At 37.3% G+C, this 22,520-nt stretch overlaps 1 protein-coding gene and 1 long non-coding RNA gene across 4 annotated transcripts in view; one reads left to right on the top strand and one right to left on the bottom strand.

The window, feature by feature from the left end:
• Positions 1-7,078, bottom strand: part of WDR11 (WD repeat domain 11) — a 95,875-nt gene extending 88,797 nt beyond the window's left edge. For 2 of the 3 annotated variants that reach the window (XM_069099102.1, XM_069099103.1), the window contains exons 1-5: positions 6,862-7,078; positions 5,745-5,856; positions 3,869-4,022; positions 1,999-2,172; positions 89-275 (exon numbers count right to left, since the gene is read on the bottom strand). In XM_069099102.1, the coding sequence (XP_068955203.1) occupies positions 89-275; positions 1,999-2,172; positions 3,869-4,022; positions 5,745-5,856; positions 6,862-6,947 (713 nt within the window). In that variant the 5' untranslated portion in view covers positions 6,948-7,078. Of the gene's footprint in view, positions 1-88; positions 276-1,998; positions 2,173-3,868; positions 4,023-5,744; positions 5,857-6,254; positions 6,815-6,861 lie in introns of those variants that run through there. The other variant, XM_069099104.1, reaches the window with a different exon arrangement.
• Positions 1-22,520, top strand: part of LOC138169559 (uncharacterized) — a 332,356-nt gene that overhangs the window by 39,408 nt on the left and 270,428 nt on the right. The window lies entirely within an intron of this gene.

Here is a 22,520-nt window from a genome sequence, read left to right as displayed (position 1 = left end):
TGGGAGGGAAAAAGGAAGAAAATTAATCCTCACTACTAAAAAGATAACTTCTGATTCTATCTTGCTACTAAATAAAAGTAGAACTTACCTCGGTTTCTCCTGAGTGATCAATATTTTTACTTTATTGAGAGCCTTCTTGGCACCCGTAGCTGCAGTTGCCTTGTTATGAGCTGGACTCGAATGTGGACTGGATATGTAAACTTTTTTCCCTGAGCTGGCAGGAGGTTTGGATGGAGAAAAGTCTGAGATGAATACAATCCCCTCACTGGTAAGTACTGCATTAGGAAAAGGAAAGTGATCATTAAAGTTAACCAGTTTTATCAGTTTTATTCCAATATAATGCTGAAAGGGAAGCAATGATAAGTTTAATAACACAGTACTATTGCTACATAATATTTCAGAGCAAAAAGTATCATCTAGCAATTAAAGAGAAGTGGATGTTTTATTACAAAATTTATCAGAGGTCAATGTGATCAGCTCTTATGTATCTATTCTTCATATTAAAAAGATACTATAGGGTTATCAGCAGAATAAAGACTTCCCTGATTTCCTGATCTCTAGCTTTAATCAGATGTGATTTTTTTTTTCCTCCTCTGAACCTTCTCATTTAGTCTTAGAGCATCTCTCGCCTAATTTCTACCACTGCCTGTAATTCTCTATGGACTTGCCTCATCCCCCCCCAGATTATAAACTTTGTAAGGGCAGGGCTCTTTGTGTACTCCTCAGAAGCCAGCAGAGCTCATGGTAGGTACTAAGTAATGTTTTGCTGAATCTGAATGAGTACTAAACAAGTACTGTTTTTTGCAAACTAATACAGCACACTGATTTTCACTATAGGTTCCCTATTTTATTTCCAAACTTGAAAATGAAGTGATGCTTTAGAATGTAAGCTCTATGTAGAAGGGATCTTACACTTTAAATATTTCACACAAAGACTAATGATTTGATGATAATAAATGTTTATTTGTAACGATGAACTTAAGTCTAAATGTGTATCCGTATTCTAAGGCAATATTTTTGTCCCTGAGTTTCTCTATTTTTTTTAAGTGGGAGGGGGGAAATTTTAAAAATATAATAGAGTAAAATACTTCCTTAATGCTATTTGAAAAGATAAAATAACAGAATAATTATTGCATCTAGTAGTCAAAGTTTTCAGGCTTACAAAAAATGTTCCATAGCTGGCACTTAAGCAGAAAACTAAGTAAAATTTCTAAAGGAAAATAACTGTAACAGAGTCTATATGAAAAGCACTGCTCAAAAACTGAAAAATGTAAGTCAACCCATATATTGATTCAAGTTCCTACAGATTTCAAGATGAACACCAGCTTCACAGTTTATAATGTTACTTTCTGAGTCTTCCAAATCCAGAGAGAAATAGTCTGCATGGCTACATACTCAGCAAAACTTAGTCATAAGTATTTTAGATAATCACTTAAAGTAATGAGCACAATTAAAGTATGGTAAGAAATTATTTGGGTTTTTGTTCTTTCTTACATACCACTGTTTACCAACTCAAAGCTGGGGTATAAATGGGTAGGATAAAAGTCACAAGAATTCAATTTAAATACAGCTATTAAGACCAAATGAAACCACTGACTCAGCTCTTCTAAGCCATGAAAAATGAACTTAATTAAGTCTGAACTGAAATACTGTCATAAAAGCTATCTTAAGTTGATAATTACAATCTTCTTTCTCTGGGTACTTTATTTCTAACACAAATTTTCAACACAGTACCAATGTGTCCCAATATTTTTTATGAGCAACTATTATCTGCCTATCAGCACAAGGTTGAAATTCAACTATCAAAAACCAGGAGTTATAAGGAAAAAGCTTGAAACCAAGAAGCATAGCTCCCCACTTTAAGACTCCTTTAAAGTATGCTCACAAATCTGCCCCCTAATCTGCTTCTGTCATTTTAAGAGTAACATCAGAATTTTTAGATCAATATTTTATAAAGATAGTTTCCTTAATCCTTTGATACAAATAAATATAACTCACAAGTTAAATGTGAAGGATCAAAGGGGTCGAAGGAAAAAGAAAGTATGTTTTCTGCATAACTCTTCTTCCAAAGTTTGGTACCAGTGTCTGCATTCCATAGCACAATGTAGTTAGGTGGATGAATAGCAAGAAGCAAATCTCGGGAAGCATCCTGATTCCATAACCACTGCATGTCTGTAGATATCACATAAAAGAAAAAAAAAGTCTGAAGAAATAACATTTAAATTATTTTGAGAAGCATGGCAGCACAGAGGACAGAGGACTGGCCTTGAAGAGAAAGAGATCCAGGTTCAAGTCCTGCCTCTGACCAAAAGTGGTTGTGTGAGCTGGAACAAATCACTGACACTCTTGGTTCCCAAGGCAACACTCAAAGACCATCTGTTATAAGGCAGGGTTAAATTTGAAAATCCTAAAATCAATGAAATAATAGCTCCAGGCCCAAAAAAGTATTATTTTTCTAATCTGTCCATAAGATCTGGTTTTATGCAAAATCTTTACAATCTTTACTAAAAATCAAGTGTCAGAACTATTAGAATATAAAAATGTAAAGTTAACTTGTAATAAACAGAAATACAAGCTACTGAAGCCTTAAAGTCATCCAAATTTAACACGTCAAGACTTCTGTAAGTTGGTGTCAATATCCTCCTGGTATAGTATAGTTATCCAATTCTTTTTCTTCCTATGACACTTTTGAGTACAATACTCTATTTTCATGCATGCTCACTTCAACAAACTAGATAAAGGCACAAGCACAGGAAAACCACAGACTCAAAAATTATGAACTAAATAAATGCTATTCTTTTCCCAAGTTAGATAACCTAACAACAATGCAATTGACCCTTGCCTATCCCCCTTTAAAGGAAAGAAGTAATGGTGGAAGATTCAAATCAGCAAATAATTCCCACTCATTTACGACAGACTTTAGAATAGAATGCTATATTACTAGCACTGCAAGGGTTATTAAAACATACAATATACGATGATAGCACTGGAAGAGTCCCTAGAGTTCATCTTATCCAATCATCTTCATCTGATTGATAAGTAAACTAAGGACAAGATATATCATAGGATGTTTTTCATAACAGCTTCACTATTCTCAGGATCTCTGCATCAAACACTTTTGATAAGGGTTTGATTATCTGAAACATACAGACAACTAACAGAAATATGTGACAAAAAGCTATTCCCCAGTAAATAAGCAAATGATAGTTTAAAAAAAAAAGAAAGAAAACTATCAGCAACCATCTAAAAATTCACCAAATCACCAATAATAAGTACATACAAATCCAAAAAACCCTGAGGTTTCACCTGATATCCAGAAAACTGGTAAAGCTGACAAAAGATTGAAATAGTCAGTGTTGGGAGTATTTGTGGAAAGATAGAAAAATTAACACTTTTTTTTTTGAGCTATGAAATGCTGGAAAGCAATTTAGAATTATGCAAAGAAAGTGACTAAAATATTCATCCCTTTGACTCAGAGATTCCCCTGCTAGGTAGATATTCCTCCACTGGCAAAAAGTAAGGCTTTATCCACAATAAAATATTTATTGTAGCACGTTAGGTGACAGCAAAGAACTAAAAACCAAATAAATACCTACTGATTAGGGGCTGGTTAAATAAACTGTGGTACATTCACATAATGGTATATTATTGTGTTCTATGAAACTATGAACAATACAGAGAAACACAGGTACACTTATAAAAACTGATGTAAAGGGAAGTTTAGTAGAATCAGGAAAATAATATACACAATGACTACAACAATGAAAATGGAAAGAAAAGCCATGATAAAACAATTCACATTATATGATGAAAAAATTATATCATGAGAGAAATTTATATGCAACAAGCATAAACTTTTCTTACCTACCCTGAATAGGTTTGTTGTGTTCTTGTATTTCACATCGAGCTACTCCAGTTGCTACATCCCAAACAATGATCTTCCCATTGATGTCAGCAGAAGCTAAGCGTAAAGAATATGGAGAGCCAATATTGTGGTGATAATTCTCTTTGGCCCATTTAACCTAGTGTCAAGAACAAATCAAATCATCATCACACTTATATATTGGATTAAACACAATATTCACTGAAAAGTCCAACAGGTTAGAAAACAAATTTAGATTATAAAACAATTATTTATTAAGAATGAACATGAAGAGTCTATTTTTAAAGAAATATGCTTTTATTATTGATTCACATTTTATTTTTTTACTCAAAAGCTAAAATTCTCAAGAGAAACAGTGATGTACACAAAAATAAATCAAGTTGAAGTTTATCCAAATTCAAATAAACATTAAAAAACATTGTTTAAATTAGGACTTCTGAATCAAATCATAACAAAATCTAGATTAACTAAAAGCCAGTTCTTTCTGAATTCCTTTCGGAAAAAAAAAAAGCACAACTACCAGCAAAGCTCATATAAAACAAAAATAGCAATTTTCTGTTCCCTAAGAACTTGTCCTCTCATATACATACTACTTTACATATCCATTAATTTTTTTTTGGGGGGGGGGGGAATCCAGGTTCCAGTCAAGCTTATCTACTCGCTTATTCCCTTAGATGACATTCTGTCTCCCACTTTTATATCTTTTCATAAGCTGTTGGCCCCCCATACCTAGAATACTCTCCATCCTCATTTCTATGGCTTGGAATTGCTAGTTCTCTTCAAGATTCAACTTAATTACCACCCCCTTCAGGTGGCCTTTCTTAATTTCCCCAGTATCTGCCTCCCATTTCAAATTACTTTGCATTTATTTAGTCTATAGCCTGTATTTATCTATAAACATGCTGTGTACCCTGAACCTAGCAGAATATAAACTTCCTGAGGGCAAAGACTGTCTCACTCTTGTATTTGCTTCCCTAATGCCCAGTACAGTGTCTGACACATGGCAGATACTTATTAAATGCCTGTTACTTGACTGATTCAGCCATATAAAGATGATGTACATAGCTATGGACCCTGACTGAACAACAAATACTACTTTTAATAATTCAAACAAATAAATTAAACAACTGTTTAATTTGCTAACACTTTTACCAAAAAAAGGGGAATTATTTGATAAATATTATAAAAATATTCACCAAAATGGTTTAGAAAAGGTTTGAATTTGGGTCTTGAAGGAATAAATTCAGAGATCTAGAAAAGTGGGTTAATATAGAATGATTATTGCCCCAAAGTAAAATCTTGATCGTCTACATAACTAACTCTAAAGTTGACTTTAACCAGCCTATTAACCATAACAAGGGTTTACAAATTTGAAAATCCTAAAATAAAAAGTATTGTGGACATATTGCACATTAGAGAATAGCAAAGTGCTGAGGTCCCAAACTCATCCTTCACCCAGATAATCTTTTCAAATCAGTATCTTCTACTGCTCTCCTCCACTATTAAAAAAGAATCTCAAGACTAACTTCTAATGCATATTACCATAAAACAATGTTATACTGGCTGTATGCTGGGGGGAGGGAGCTGGCGGCATAAGGCAAAAACAGTTGAGGAACCAGCAGAATTATTGCTTTCAATCATCTTTGAAACAGAATGGAGTCTAACTCATTAAGGACTGTCATTTCACTCAACCCGGATTAACATTAAATCAATATCACACTTTGAAATGATGGTGTGCCCCACAGGTGGGTTTATTATGAATTCAAGCAGATTAATACTGTAAGAGAGTGGTGACAAAAATATCTACAATTTTAAGGAAAACAAACAAATCATGAAATCATTTAGAAGTTTTTTTACTTACCTTGACAACATTAGCTTTATGCCTTTCTAAAACTTGAAGTGTCTGGGCAGTATTAGAATCAATTACAAGCACAAGGGAATGACATCCATAAGCAATTAAACCTTGCCAGCCCCTAGCAAATCAAAAGAAAAAAAAAATTAACGGAGCTCCCTGGGCACAGGGGCCATGTTTTTTCCCTTTCTTTGTATTCTTAGCACTTGGTACATAGTAAACACTTTATAAATGCTTGCTGACTGACAACTTTTGAGATAACTTGAATTACAACTCAAACAAAAACAAAACAAAAATGACATAGGAAAAGGAACAAAACTAAGAAAACTTTTTTTGTGAAATTAGTCTACCTCCTCCAAGAAATAAGCACCCTAAAAAAATGTAAACAAAATTAAAATTTCTACTATCTTTAACTCTACCCAATGTCATTTAAAATAAAACCACTGCCAACTCCTGTATCAATCTTAAAAACAAATGCTCAACTGAAAAACCACGCCACAAGAATCTATAAACCACTACCTGTCCCTCATCTCCCGGTGATGAGCCAGAATCAAGGACAAACAACAGTGGGATCTGTCCAAACCCCAGGGAGTCTCAGCGGGGGAGCTTCAGCAGCCATTTATCTCTTTCAAATCATACTTGAGCAAACATCTTTTTAATAACACTCCATTTGCGTGAAGACTTTCTGCGTAAAGGACCCTCACGAAGCACTTTGTTTCTTTGTTGTTATTCAGTCATGTCCAATTCTCCCTGACCCCATTTAGGGTTTTCTTGGCAAAGATTCTGGGGTGATTTGCCATTTCCTTCTCCAGTTCATTTTACAGAAGAGGAAATTGGAGCAAACAGGGTTAAGTGACTCGCCTAGGGTCACAAGGCCAAATGGGGATAACGGCACCTGGCAAGGCACTCAAGCTCTGCCTGCCTCGGTTTCCCCAACTGCCTCACGGGGACGATAAGAGCACCTACTCCCCAGACTGGTTTAGAGGATCAAAGGGAAGAAGATGCGTGAGGCGCCTGGCACACAGTAGGCGCTTCCCCGCTGGAGGGGCCGCTCGCTCCTCTCCCGCCCCCTCCGCGGGCCCAGGCTTTGGCCCCGCCTCCCCACCTCGGCCTGCTCCGCCCTCACCAGTCCACGGCCGCCTTGTTGTGGGCGTTCAGGGCTCCGGTGAGAGTCCGCGCCGACAACTTGATGTTCACCGTGTAGGGCAACATCTCCTAGGCCCGGGTGCCGAGCCACGGCCTCGGCAGTACGCGGGGCAGCAGCACCGGGCCAGGGCGCAACAGCGGCTCCGAAGTCCCCGGCAACCAGGAAGTGAGTGGCGGAAGCGCCGCGCTCCGTCCGTCCCTCCGTCCGGCGCCGACAAGGGTCCGGGCGCTCCGCGATCCGGGGCCGCTCAGTTCCGCGGAACCTAAGGCTGGACCTGCCCAACCCGCGTAGAGCGACTCGGCCTCGGGCGGTTTATGTATCGTCTGACTGCGTTGGGGGACGGGAAACGCTCCCATTGACGGGCGTGGGGGCGGCAATGGAAGGAGGGTCACTTGTGAACTTGAGAGTGTAACCCACTCTCTGGGCACGGGGGTCTGAATTCTAGTTCTGCGACTCCCCACCTCCCTGACCTGGGGCAGTTATGTTAATTCTCGGGTGGTCAGTTTCGTCCTCTGTTAAATGAGGGGCTCACACCCTACTGTCTGATTGCTGAGATCCCTGGACAGCTCCGGAGCTGTATGTAATGTAGGTGGGGATCACCATGGTGGGGGGCAGGGAGGACGTAGCAGCCTCTGCCTGGCCCCTGGGTGTCCCCTAGATTCCGAGCCGAAGGAACACCCCTTGTTTACAGAGAGCGGCTGGTCCAGAGCCAAGCCTCTGAGAAGAGTTCCAGGCAGGATTCGAACCCAGGGCCTCCTGGCTCTTAAGTACTGGGCTCTAGCTGCTAAACATCACACTGCCTCTTCTTCTGTGTCACCCAAAGTCACAGTGGTAAGTCGACCTGGGTTTGAATCCCAGCCCTGCCACGTGCTACCTGGATGACCAGACTCCTCTTTCTGAGTTCAAATCCCACATCAGATACTTCCTAGCTGGGTGACCCTGGGCAAGTCACTTAACCCTGCTTGCCTCAATTTCCTCATCTGTAAAAGTGAGCTGAAGAAGGAAATGGGAAGCCACTCCAATATCTCTCCCAAGAAAACCCCAAATGGGGCCATGCAGAGTCAGATGCCACTGAAAGGATTCAACCACAAAAAGTGCTTAATGTTCCTCACGGGCTTGGGGCTAGGAGCCCCACAGGTAGAGAGGTGCCCAAGTATGGTGATGGGTGTACTTGTATGTGTTCCAAAGAGTGGAATAGAAATGTCAAGCCTCTTTGCCTCTGCCTCTCTTCCAGAGGAGGCTTTCATTCCTGCCAGGGGCTCCTGGGCTAGGAGTATATCTGTCTATTCCTTTAAATACTATTAATATAGAGAACATGATTAGATTCCAGCCAACTTTTGCTCACTTCATCATCTGGAAGGTCAAGGGGATCCCTAATTTTCTATGTAAGGCTTGACCTCTTCTTCACCTAATACCAGTTCCACAAGCACTACACATAGAGAATAGCAATGAAACCCTTTATCCAAGTCGGCAGCAAAGCAAAACTCAGAGAAGGTATACTTAGAATATATGCCAGACAATACAGAGCAAAGGAGTTCTCCCATTGGGAACTCGCTCAACCAAGAGAGAGGGTCTTGATCCAACCCAAGGGGAAACTCCCTTAAGTCTCTAGAGTAGCAAGCTAGGGACCTGATGGAGACTGCCAGTTTTCTCATGTCTTCCTAGTCTTTTCTTTCAGCAACATGAAGTGAGTGGGGTTGTTGGTCTCTTCCATCTTTTCTCGCAAAGCTAGAAGCCAGGAGCACCCAAAGGAGAACTGCTAAGAACTGAAGAAGCTTTGCCTCTGGCCAACTCTACCCAGCCTCTCATGGAGGACAGGGCATTTACCTCCATCACCAAGGACAGAGTCCCATTATCAATGGGCTTTGGGACAGGGGTTACATCTGTAAAACAAGAGGATTGTAAGGGATAATCTGTAAAGTCCCTTTATAACTAGAGCTCTAAATTTTATGAACTCTCAGGAACTGTCTCCTCATACTCTGGAAAATGCCCAACATCAGTGACTAAATGCTGTGACCTAATGTTGCGGGCTATCTGACAAAGAAATGAATACGATTTGAGGTGCATCCATCTTTTTTCGATTTGCTATTTCCTTTTATAATATTTTGTTTGCCTTTAAAGAGATGATATGCAGTAGGTAGAAAATGCAATTAAATTATAGAAAGAAAATGAAACATCAATATCATAATTAGTCTAGTAAATCATTATTTTACTCCATTAATTATAACACTCAAAATATTATTGTTGAATAGTTTTAATTACTTTTACAAACTATGCTAGACTGGGTATACCATGTAAATCAAGCTCCTCCTTCCTATTATTCATATTATGAAATAAATTAGAAGCAGACATCTCAGGAATAAGCAATAATATTGGAGAAGGCATAGAAATGGAGTATTAGAGGGCAAAAGTATAACTAGCAAGAGGAGGAGTGATTGTGTCCCAGGGTAATGGCATAAGGGAAACCTGCTGGATAGTGAGTTTCTCCCCAAGTGACTACTCTCCTTGTGCTTCATGTCATTGTGCTCTATTGGTTTCCAGGTTGCATCCTTAACAGCCCTTGGACTATCGTCCCCAGAGACCACTGTGGTGTCCCTATCACAAGAAGCACCTCCTATCCTCTCTCAACTACATCCAAAGCCAGTCATTCATTTATCTGTTGATTCCACAAGCAATGCCATTGCTGCACACTGAAAATATTCCTAAATATGTCTCTAGAAGGAAATGATGACACTCCCTCCCCTCCCTCACTCTACATCCCACACTCTGAACTAAAACAGACCAAATTTGATCTTCAGATATTTACCATAAGAAGGCTGAGTAAAAGAGGGTTTAGACACCTCCAGTTTGTCCCCAGCAGGCAGAACTATAAGCAATAAGAAGCAAGTAGAGGTACAATGTCAAGAAAAACTTGCTATTAATTAAAACTCCCTAAAAACAGAGTGGATTGCCTCAGGGGGTAGTGGGTTTTCCCTCATTTGGGGTTTGCAGACTGAAGCCAGATGATTAAACTTCAGGCATAATTTAGGTTAGCTGGATGCAGAGGTCCCTTCCAACTCTAAATTCTGTAATTCTGTTATTTTAGGGGAAGCCCCAGTTTCTGGGAGCCAATCAAAAGAATTACTGTGACTTACAGACTAAACTTTACACTATTAAATCTCATCAAGTTGATTGGAGAGATTCTCAAAATTGCTTAGAAGATCCCATGTTCAAACCACCCCCTTTTAACTATTAAGTACCTACTGTTTACAAAGCAAAATAGGCCCAGAGGGCGATATAATCTGTGTCTTCAAGGAATTTGTGATTTAGGAGATAAGATATGAATACAAATTATTATAATATTCTTTGAGGGTGAAGAAAACTGGAATTTTATTGGTATAGTGAATTTCAGATAAGAAAACTCCCTCTCCCAATTTGAATCAGTACCTAGAACCTAAAATCATATCAAGAGAGTTACTGGGGACCCTCTGAGGTTAAGTGACATACTTACCATCATACAGTCAGTTTGTGTCGGGGCAAGATGAACACAGATCTTTCTGGATCTAAGACCAGTTCTCTATGCAGGTAATATCTAGATGTCTAGAGGGCTCTGGAACTACATTTACATATATAATTAACAAAAATAGACACATGCCTATTGTAGGCTTTATAGAATCTAGTCTATTAGAATCAAATATTCTAATACAGGAAGTAGATTGTCTGAGAACCAGAGGTAGTATGTAAGAGAACCACAGCCTGAGTACCACTGCTATATAGTATGTGGTTTTTGGGGGGGGGTTGTTGTTTTTTTCTTTTTGAAGGGGGGAAGGTAGGGAAATTGGGGTTAAGTGACTTGCCCAAGGCCACACGGCTAATTTTGTGTTAAGTGTCTGAAGCCGGATTTGAACTCAGGTCCTCCTGATTCCAAGGCCTGTGGTCTATTCACTGTACCACTTAGCCACCCCTAGTGTGTGTTTTCTAAACAGTAGATGTTCATTCAGTCTATAATGTGACAAAAGAGAGAAAATTGCTCAAGGGGAAGGGTCAGGACTAAAAGAACACTTTACCCAAATGCAAGTTCAGGCTTAGGATTCAGAATTCAGTATGGAAGCGTCTCAATGGAAGGCACCTTATTTTAGTTGTATCTTTAATTGCTTCACAATTAACGCTGTAGGTAGAAAATGATCTGAGAAAAGGAATTGACACATGACCCATACCAGATACCCATAAGGAAGACATTGAGGAAAGGAGCTGCAAAAGTGATCACAGGAGTTAGCAGATAACAGGAAACAAAATGGGGGCCCATGAGGTGTGGAGCGGCTAAACAAATGGTACCATATGAATGTAATGGAGTATTATTGTAGAGTAAGAAATGGGGACTATGAAGAATTCATTAGAAATAAATAAAGATTTCTATGAACTGATGTATAGTGAAATAGATGGATTTAGGAAAACAGTGTATAAAATAGCTACAACAGGGAAACCAAACTTTGTGTAACAGGAAAAAAAAATACCAATAATGGTCCTCGAGAACAGATGATGAAACATGCCTCCCTCCTTTGGGCAGACAGGTAGAGGACTATGATGGAAAAGGATTTCATGCATTGTCACACGAGAACACTAAGAGAGCTATGTTTGTTTACAAAGAAAATTCCCTGGAGAAAATGGTAGAGGGAAGAAGGAGTATAACTAAAAATGACAATGACTTTTTTAAAAGCCATTAATAAAACTTTTTTTAAGTGACCTCAGGAGCATAGATAGTATCAGCATTAGATGAGACAAGATGAACTAAGGTTGTACAGAAGACAAAATACAGGTGCCCTAGTGCAATTGTCAGGGTAACAGAGTTTGGACCTAAGTTGGACATGTGAAAGCCTATATAGATTGTGACCAACCACTATAAGGGCAGGACATCCGGAGTGAGCTTTGAATGACAGGTTGGGAGGAGTGACGGTGGAGCCATGTCTACAAACATCATGAGAAGAGAGCAGAGAAAGGTCTGGTTTATAATGTCCCTCAGCACACCCCTTTCTACATGCTTTTGCACCATTCATTCTTGCATGCATGGAATTCCCTACCTCCTCATCTCTGCCTCATAGAGTCATATGCTTCCTTCCAGATGGACCTCCAGCGTCACCTTTGACACAAAGACTTTCCTGATTCTTCAAACTACTAGAGCACTCCCTCCCTAACCACATCATATTTTAAAATTGACTCTCTATATATTTATATATGCACTATTTGTCTCCTCTGATAGATTATAAGCTCCTTGAAAGCAGGGACTATTTCATTTGGTGTCTTTGAATTTCTAACATATGCACAGTGACTGGCACATGGTAGACCCTTATTAAATGTTTGTTGATTGACTACCTGATTGGTAAACAAGGATTGCTATTGTCATCACCATCCTAGAATTCGAATAGAATTTGAAGCTGAAAAGGATCATAGAGAATTAGTCAAATCTCCCAGTTTTACAGATGAGGAAACTGAGGTCCATAAAGGTGAACTGATTTGTCTAGGGTCACCCAGGTAGTAAGTAGTACAGCCAAAATTAAAACCCAAGGCCCTTGACTCACATTCCAGTGGTCTTTCTATACCAACACCAAAATATTACAAATCTTGTTAAGAAAACCCCTCAAGTCTTATTTTGCTAAATACAAAAACAAACAAAAAACCTCTCTCTAATATATAGGCACAGTCCCTATCCTCTAGGATCTCATGATATAATGCAAATGTTGCTTAATTGGGAAAATAGATAATTCAACAAAGTAGTCAATTACATTCAGAAAAAAAAGTAGCACCTTAAGGAGAGATCAAAAAGTATAGTACATCAAGCTCACAGATGGAGGTGGGAGGGGACGATTACTGGACAGAAATAAGCCCCAAGGAGGAAGACAGATAAATTAGTTATCTTCTATAGAACATTTTGAAGACAAAAATGTTAAATATTCAGAGCAGGGGGTGATTGCCAGCTGGGGTCAGAAAAAAAATATATCTCCCATGGTACAAGGTTATACAATTAAGGCATGTTAATGGATTTTTATGGCTTTCTTTAAAGCATCTGGCCTGGCCACTGTGGAGGACAGAATATTGGATGAGATGGACGACTGCTCTTTTTAATAGTATGAATTCTCTGTTCCTCTTTTATGGCTGAAAAAAAATTAACATTTTTTACAATCTACTCTTGGAGAATTTTTTCCTTATCTACACACCCCTTTCACAAGGCACATTGCCCAGTCTGCCCCACAAGACAGTTTTATGGTTTTCCTTTAAATTGTATTATTTGCTTTTAGTTTGTTATAAATATCTCAGGACATATCAGAATCAGTCTGCTCCAAGCATAGGCAGGAAGATCAATCCAAAGGGAAATATACTGCCCATTTAAATACATTTTGTTAATCTTTTATGGTATCACTCCAGAACACATGGTAAAACCTTTCATGGACAGTGTTATTACAAACCATTCTGGAATGCTGCATCAATAAATCCAATTTCTCAGGCAGCCGTGGTTTTCCATAGACTGGCAGAGCCATCATTCCAAAGGAAGCTAAAAGGCGCCTATTGGTGTTAATGAAGTTGGAAAAGCTCATTGAAATGGTGTTTAATAATGGATTAATTAGAAGAGCAAAGGGTAGCAGGTAGCTACTATTGACTTCAGGGTATCTTTCATATTTATTAAGCTTTTAAACATTAGAGTTGGAAGTCTCCTTTGAAGTCATCTAATTCAATTCTATCACTTAACAAATAGGACAAGCGAGGCCATTGTAAATTAAGTGGCTTACCCCAAATCACAAAGCTAGGAAGGGAAAGAACTAAGACTTGAACCCAGGTTCTTTGACTCTAAATCCAGTGGCTTTAAGAGAGAAAGTGCTGTAAAAGGTGGAAATGAAAAAGGATTTGTTTTTTTACTCATATTGTTCTAGGTAGCAGGATAATAATGAAGATACAAGAAGGGATTGAACCTGTGATTTAAATAGTATAGGGAACTCCCCAGGGAAGAAGCTCCTTCACCCCAAGGCAGGTCAGTATCTTTTCCTACAGAATTACCAAGAGCCTAAAGGCTTTCCATAAGTTGTACTGAGTTATACAGCTGAGAAATGTCTGAATCAAGAATATGAACTCTATCTTCCTGACACCAAGTCCAGCTCTTTATCCACTGTCCCACCTAGCTGCACCTCTAACTACCAACATGACAAATATCAGCAACAGTAGCAACTGAAAGTTAATATGACAATAAATGTCCTCAGGGTGTCATTTGATGTTTCGGTAAATAAAAGATGTTTCCTTCGAATAAAACTGATATGATTAGCTACTCAACATGGAGGATGTTTTTTTAGTTATTTTTCCTGTAGTGAGAATAGGGTATGCATTTTTGCTTGGGTCTTCAGAATTTCATTTTTGAGATGTTTCCCTTTGAGAATTTTAATATACCATGGGATATTACCCATCCTTCTTCTGAATAGCCTCTTTGTGACTATCCTCTATTCGAAATATCCTCTTCTGAAATCTAGGGAACATGTCAGACTGTGTTTACTATGGATTCTGAGATGCAATAGTCACTTCCCTCCAATATACCCATTTTTTTCTAGATCAGTAAATAGTTCTTCCTTTTTGGTCAGTCTGTTTCAAAACAGGAACTCCCTTATCATTTCCTCCAGCTTTTTTTTTTTTACATTTATTTATTTATTTTTTGTTTTCAACATTCATTTCCACAAGATTTTAAGTTACAATTTTTTCTCCCCATCTTTCCCCTACCCCACCCCAAAATAGCAAGCCTACTGAATATCCCTTCCCTCAATCTATTCTCTCTTATATCCTTCCCCATCATGCCCTAAATTTTCTAATAGGGCAAAATGGATTTTTATACCCCAGTGCCTGTATATCTTATTTCCTAGTTGCATGTAAAAAACACATTTTTTTTAAACATTTGTTTTTAAAACTTTGAGTTCTAGATTTTTTCCCTTCCCTCTTCACCCACCCCCACTGGGAAGATAAGCAATTCAATATAGGTTGTACATGTAAATTTACCCAAATCATTTCCATAGTAGTTATATTGTGAAAGACTAACTATATTTCCCTCCACACTATCCAGCTTCCCACTTATTGTATTTTCTCCTTTGACCCTATCCCTTTTCAAAAGTATTTGCTTCTAACTACCCTTTCTCCCAAATTGCCCTTCCTTCTATCATCCCTCCTCTTATCCCTGAACCCCATATTTTCCTGTAGGGTAAGATACCCAATTGAGTGTGTATGTTATTCCCTCCTTAAGCAAAATTCAATGAGAATAAGGTTGTCCCATTCCTTTTCACCTTTCTTGTCTTCCCCTCTATTGTAACAGTTTTCCCTTGCCTCTTTTATATGAGATAGTTTATCCTAATCTACCTCTCCTTTCTCCTCCCAATTAATTCCTCTTTCACCTCTGAATTTTATTTTTTAGATATCATCCCTTCATATTCAACTCATCCAGTGGCTTCTGTCTATGTATACATGAACATACATATGCCCACACTCACATATATATTTATATACACATACACCCTCCCATATATAACATATGTGTATGTGTGTATATATATGTATATACATATACATACATACACACACACATATATATTCCCTTCAACTATCCTCATACTGAGAAAAGTCTTTTGAGTTACAATTATCGTTTTTTTCCATGTAGGAATGTAAATAGTTTAACTTTAATAAGTCCCTTATGATTTCTTTTTCCTGTTTACCTTCTCATGCTTTTCTTGCTTCTTGTATTTGAAAGTCAAATTTTCTGTTCAGCTCTGTTTTTTTCATCAAGAATGCTTGAAAATCATCTATTTCATTGAATGATCATATTTTCCCCTGAATCATTATACTCAGCTTTGTGTAGATGATTCTTAGTTTTAGTCCTAGCTCCTTTGACCTCCAGAATATCATATTCTAAGCCCTTTAATCCCTTAATGTAAAAGCTGCTCAAATTGTTTCTTCCTAACTACTTGCAGTATTTTCTCCTTCACCTGGGAACTCTGAAATATGGCTATAATATTCCTAGGAGTTTTCTTTTTGGGATCTTTTGTAAGAGGTGATCTGTGAATTCTTTCCATTTCTATCTGGTTCTAGAATATCAGGGCAATTTTGCTTGATAATTTCTTGAAAGATGGTGTCTAGGCTCTTTTTTTCATCATGGCTTTCAGGTAGTCCAATAATTTTTAAATTATCTCTCCTGGATATAAATTCCAGGTCAGTGGTTTTTCCAATGAGATTACATATTGCCTTCTATTTTTTTCATTTGTTTGGATCTTTTTTATAGTATCTTGATTTCTTTTAAAATCATTAGCTTCTAATTGCTCCAATTTAATTTTGAAGGAGTTATTCTCTTCAGTGAGTTCTTGAAATTCCTTTTCCATCTGGCAAATTCTGTTTTTTAAGGCATTCTCCTCACTGGATTTTTGGGCTTCTTTTGCCATTTGAGTTAGTCTGTTTTTTAAGGTGTTATTTTCTTCACTGTATTTCTGGGTCTCCTTTAGCAGGCTATTGACTCACTTTTCATGATTTTCTTGCATCATTCCCATTTCTCTTCCCAATTTTTCCTCTACTTCTCTTACTTGATTTTCATAATCCTTCTTGAGCTCCTCCATGGCCTGTAACTAATTCATATTCTTCTTGAAGGCTTTTGATGCAGGAGTTCTGACCTCGCTGTCTTCCTCTCATTCCATGCCTTGATCCTTTTTGTCCCCAAAAAAGGATTCTATCATCTTTTTGTGCTTCCTCTACTTGCTCATGTTGGCAGCCAATTACTTGACTTTTGAGCTCTTTGCCAGGGTAGAACTCTGCTTCCAGAATGGAGAGAGCTTTGTCCCAAATAGCTGGGAGTTTTGCAGCTGCCAGAGCTATTAGGAGGCCACCCTCTCTACAGCCCCCACAAGCTCTGGCACACTGGCCACACACCCCAGGACCACCACCCAATATTGCAATCCAGATCCAAGCAGGTTAAAGCAAGAGCGATTACCCTCTGAATGGCCGCTTGGTTTCTCTACAATCTTCAGGCCAAGAGCTCCTGAGGCAGCCACACCTCTGCTGCTTCTCATCATGTGGGAAGGGGCCAAACTGCACTCTTCTATCCTACCCTCCCAGTTCCAACAGAGTTCCACACTGACATTTTACTTTGTCTTTGACATTTACAGGTTGAGAAGTCTGGAGACTGCCACAGCTGCTGGTGATTCATTCTTCTGAAGTCTGCTCCAGCTGCCGCTGGTCTGGGCTGCCATGGGCCCAGAACCATGGCTCACATGGGACTATGCTTAGCTCCCAGCATGCTGCGATAGACCTTTCCTGCCAGGCTGCCTTCACTGGGAGATTTGTTTCTCTCTATCTCTTTGTGGGTTCTGTAGCTCTAAAGTTTGTTTAGAATCATTTTTTTTTTCCATGTATTACAAGTGACTGGAGCGAGAGCTCATACCACGTTTGTGCTTCTACTCCACCATCTTGGATCCCTCTCTCTAGCTTTTAAAGAATAAAAGGATTGGGGTGGCCAGGTGGCTCAGTGAGTAAGAGTACCGGCCACAGAGTCAGGATGACCTGGGATCGAATCTGGGCTCTGATACTTACCACCACACCCAGAAATAACTGGCCATGTAAACTTGAGCAAGTTACTTAACCCAATTGCTTAAAAAAAAAAAAAAGAATGAAAGGATCATTAAGAAATACAAAATTATCACTTGCCATAGATGATGTTTCAGGAGATGCTCCTTTCTGCATAATTGAAGTTTCCATCACTAATATATCACGTCTCTGCCCAGTTTATGATCAATTTCTCAAAACTCTTTATCTATTTCTTTATTTTTAAAATTCCCAACTAAATACCAAATTAAAAATACTGAAAACCAAAGGAGAGATTAACTAAATTGAAATCAAGAAAAGCATTGAATTAATAAATAAAACTATGGATGGTTTTATGAAAAAAAAATGATAAATCTTTGGTTAATTTAATTTTAAAAAAGAAAGAAGAAAACCAAATTACCAGTATTAAAAATGAAAAGGATGAACTCAGAGAAAATTAAAACAGTAATTAGGAGCTATTTTTGCCCAACTATATGCCAATACATTTGACAATCTTAGTGAAGTGGATGAATCTTTAAAAAAATATAAATTGCCCAGATTAACAGAAGAAATAAAATCTGTAAATAACCCCATTTCAGAAAAATTAATTGAGCAAGCCATTAATAAAGTCACTAGGAAAAAATCTCCAGGTCCAGATGGATTTACAAGTGAATTCTACCAAACATTTAATTAACTCCAATACTATATAGACTCTCTGAGAAAACAGGCAAAGAACAAGTCCTGCCAAATTCTTTTTTGATAAAAATATTGTACTCATAGCTAAACCAGGAAGAGATGAAACAAAGAAAATTATAGACCAATTTCCCTAATGAACATGAGATACAAAAGTTTTAAATAAAATATTAGCAAAAAAGATTATAGCAACTTGTCATGAAAATAATACACTATAACCAGGTAGGATTTATACCAAGAATGCAGGGATGGTTCAGTATTAAGGAAACTATCAACATAATTGATGATATCAACAAAAAACTAATAGAAACCATATGATTATCTCAATAGATGCAGAAAAAACTTTTGATAAAAATATAGCATAGGTAGTTTAATAACTCTTTGAGCATAATTCCAGATTGTTCTCCAAAATACTTAGATCAGTTCACAATCCCACAACAATGAATTATTTTCCCATTTTTTTCATATCCCCTCCAACATTTGTCACTCTCATTTTCTATCATTTTAAGCAATTTGATAGCTATAAAATGATATCTCAAGGTTGTTTTAATTTGTATTTCTCTAATCAATTATGATTTAGAGCATTTTTTCATATGACTATAAATTATTTTTATTTCTTCATTGGAAAATTGCCTGTTTACATCTTCAGACCATTTATCAATTGGGCAATGACTTCTATTCTTATAGATTTGACAAAGGTTAGTCTTTTACAAAGAACAATAGAAAGGTACATGATGGGTTAAATAGGCTATAACATCTATCCAATGCACAAGTGAAAAACAAAACTAAAGGAAAATAGATTAATAAGGAAATAACTATATGACAAAAAAGAGAACATGGGCTGGTAAGAGGGCAAGAGTGAGGAATGACAGCTAGGGGACTGCAATATTCTACTGGTAGGCTATTGATATTGGAAGAAAGGGAGAAAGGTCTCCAAAACATTATGGAGACCACTTGTGGCCAACTGTTGGGCTGTTAGGATGTTAAATATGGATACATTGCTATCTGTATCATTTAAAGGCATCCAGAATTGATAAAGATCACAGATGCATATCTTTTATGATGACCTAAATCCTGATTTGGTTAAGGATCCTCTCTACCCACAATTATGAAGAGTTCTTCCTTTAATGTTACTTCATTTTAAAAAATGAAATGACTTCTATATAGGTCACATATTATGGTATATGCCATTAGATGCCATTCTAAGCCTTTTTTTTTTTTTAAGTCTTAAACTATTTTCTGGTTTGGCTAGTTGTTTTTGTCAGATAGGAAGTCCTTCCCAGAGTGGTTTATATTCTTACATTTATTGACCTGGATTTAATTTTTTATGACCTTGATTATTTAGTCTACTTTTATATATTTAACCAGTATCAAATAGTTCTGATGATTGCAGCTTTACAGCATAATTTGAAGTATGAAAGTGTTTATCTCCTATCATTTCTACTCTTTTTAATTATTTGCCTTCAGAGTTTATGATTTTTATTCCTTCATAGTTTGGCATTACTTTGCTTATTTTTATAAAGTAATTTCCTGATAATTTAGTTATTATTATATAAAATGTATAAATTAACCTAGGCAGTATTTGGTTTTTATTATTTAGGGGCATCCTAACCGTGAACAATATGTATCTCTCACATTATTTAAGTTTCTTTTATTTCTGTAAAGAATATTTTGTAATTATATTTGTGTGTCCAAAATATGCCCTGGCAAATTAAATTCCATATATTTTATGTGTTTTATAATTATTTGAATGTGATTTCCCTATCTGTAATTTCTTCTTTTTATTATTGCTAAACAGAAATGTAATGATTTTTATGGATTTATTTTCCATCCTGGTACTTTACTGAAGCTATTAATTGTCTTTGGGTTGTGTGTGTGTGTGTGTGTGTGTGTGTGTGTGTGTGTGTGTGCTGATTTTCTAGTTTTTTGGTTTTTGCTTTTTGAAGGGCAGTTGGGGTTAAGTGACTTGCCCAAGGTCACACAGCTAAAAAGTGTTATGTGTCTGAGGCCATATTTGAATTCAGATCCTCCTGACTTCAAGTTCTGAACAGGGCCTCTGTTCACTGTGCCACTTAGCCGCCCCAATTTTCTAGTTTTTAAAACTTTTTGCTTTTCTTTTTCTATTTTGCTAATGTATATTTTTAGAGATATAATTTGTCCTGTCCGGACAACTTTTGCTGAATCTCAAATGTTCTGGTATGCTATATTATTTTTATAATCTGTATTATTGTATTTCTGTTTTATGTAGTTCTTAATTGTTTCCATGATTTGTTTTTTGATCCATTCATTATTCAGGATGCCATTATTTCATTCCCCTTAGATCATATATTTTGCTTGTGTTTCATGAACTAATTACTATTTTCTGTTATTGTAAATATGTTAAATATTTATTTATATATTTACTTATAATTTCTTTGTGTTGGCTATTTTAGCTATTAATAGCACGTTGGCTATTTTTGTAAATGTTATCAAGATATTTAGATATACAAATATTCAGAAGGCACTTTATATCTTTGAAATCTATGTGTTCTAACAATCTATTCTGTTCTATGTTTTCCTTTTGCCCCATTTCTGAAAGAGGAACATTAAAAATGTCCTTTAGTTATCGTATTACTATTCCATATTTTTTGCAGTTTAGTTAACCTTTCCTTTATAAATTTAGAGATGATGACATTTGGCACAGAAGTTCAAAAATTATATCATTTCAATGCCTATAGTACCTTTAAAATAATGTAATTATGCATTAGGTTTGTCTTGACCTTGCAAATTTTTGTTTTTTCCTTGCCTGATAGTATGACTCATTTTTAGACTCACCTGAAGCATAGCAATTTATACCACTTTATTTATTTTATACATGCTATTGTTTTTCACTTAACTGAGAAATGTCATTCTGTCAAATGTTAATTTCTTGCCTTGGGGGGAGGGGGGAAAGGGATAAAAACCATTCCATTACCTGCCTCTAGGTAACCCAGGACTCTACTCTGAGGCTTGACTCCTAGGAATGCTGATAACCAATCTAAACTCTTTTCTCAGTAATTAATACACTCCTCAGTGATCCTGAACCCCATGCCCTCTGCATTCAAACATTCCTATCCCTCATTGTGCACTCCCTTATTCCTTTCCCCTTCAACACAATCTCTCCCCAGATGCAATAACATACAAGCATGAGTTTCCCAACTCTCCCATTGTGTTACCAATTTAAAAACAACTCATTTCTTGACTATAAAGAATAACTCTATGATATGAGCAAAAACAAGTTTGAGAACTATATCATTCTGTCCTCTAACACAGATTTTAAATTTTTAGTCATATTTTATTTTTCCCAAAGCTACATGTAAAACATTTTTAACATTCATTTTTAAAAATTTTGAATTCCAAATTCTCTTCCTTCCTCCATCCCTCCCTTCACCCTGCCCTGAAATGGTGAACAATCTAACATAGGTTATCTTTTTAAAACAGAATTTTTAAACTTAAAAATTTTGCTTGTTTGTGCAGAGATCTGATTTTTTTTTTTTTGCCTTTTTGGAGGGCAATTGGAGTTAAGTAACTTGCTCAAGGTTACATGGCTAGTTTTTTTTGTGTGGGTGTTAAGTGTCTGAGGCCAGAACCGAACTCAGGTCCTCCCTGCTCTGGAACTGGGGCTTTACTCACTGCCCCACCTAGCTGCCCCAAGGGGATCTGAAATATTTATGGGTAATATTTGACTTCTTTAATTCAATCAATGATTAAAAAAATAAAATTCTCAGGCTTTTTTGTACTAGTCACTGTGGATTCCTGGCTGCATGAGTCAATACAGAGTCAGGAAACATTTTTTAAGGGCTCACTATGTGCCAAGCACACACACACACACCTTGTAACCTTTGTAACCTTGAGGGTACAAAGAAAGGCAAAAGCTCCTGCCTTCTAAGAGTTTCCATTCTAACTGGGGAGACAACATGCACATAATTATGTATATACAAGTGTGACACAGGGATCAAAGCTGGGCATTTTCATAAGACCTTCTTCATTGGTGGAGACAATTGTTCAACATAATGTCTGCAAAAGGAGTTGGGGATAATTCAGAAGAACTGTTATTGTTATTGTTGTTTGACCTTCTGATTTGGAGAGAGGACACACACCATTGGGGGCTCTCTTTAGAGAGAGGTCACAGAAAGTAGAGAAAGACTCCAGGAAAAATAAGAAATGTACAGAGGTGGGTACCTCAAGCATGTCCCTATTTCTAGCTTGGACTATTTCTTCTGTTGGAATTTCCCTGGGAATTTCCCCATGGATGAGGGACTCTCTCTCTCTCTCTCTCTCTCTCTCTCTCTCTCTCTCTCTCTCTCTCTCTCTCTCTCTCTCTCTCTCTCTCTCTCTCTCTCTCTCTCTCTCTCTCTCTC

Source organism: Petaurus breviceps, unplaced genomic scaffold (genome assembly GCF_028583685.1).
Source record: "Petaurus breviceps papuanus isolate PSGF00001 unplaced genomic scaffold, PetGlider_PUasm1.0 37, whole genome shotgun sequence".
Classification (NCBI taxonomy): domain Eukaryota; kingdom Metazoa; phylum Chordata; class Mammalia; order Diprotodontia; family Petauridae; genus Petaurus; species Petaurus breviceps.
Note: the sequence above shows the minus strand (reverse complement) of the source record. Positions and strands in the feature narration are given on the sequence as shown.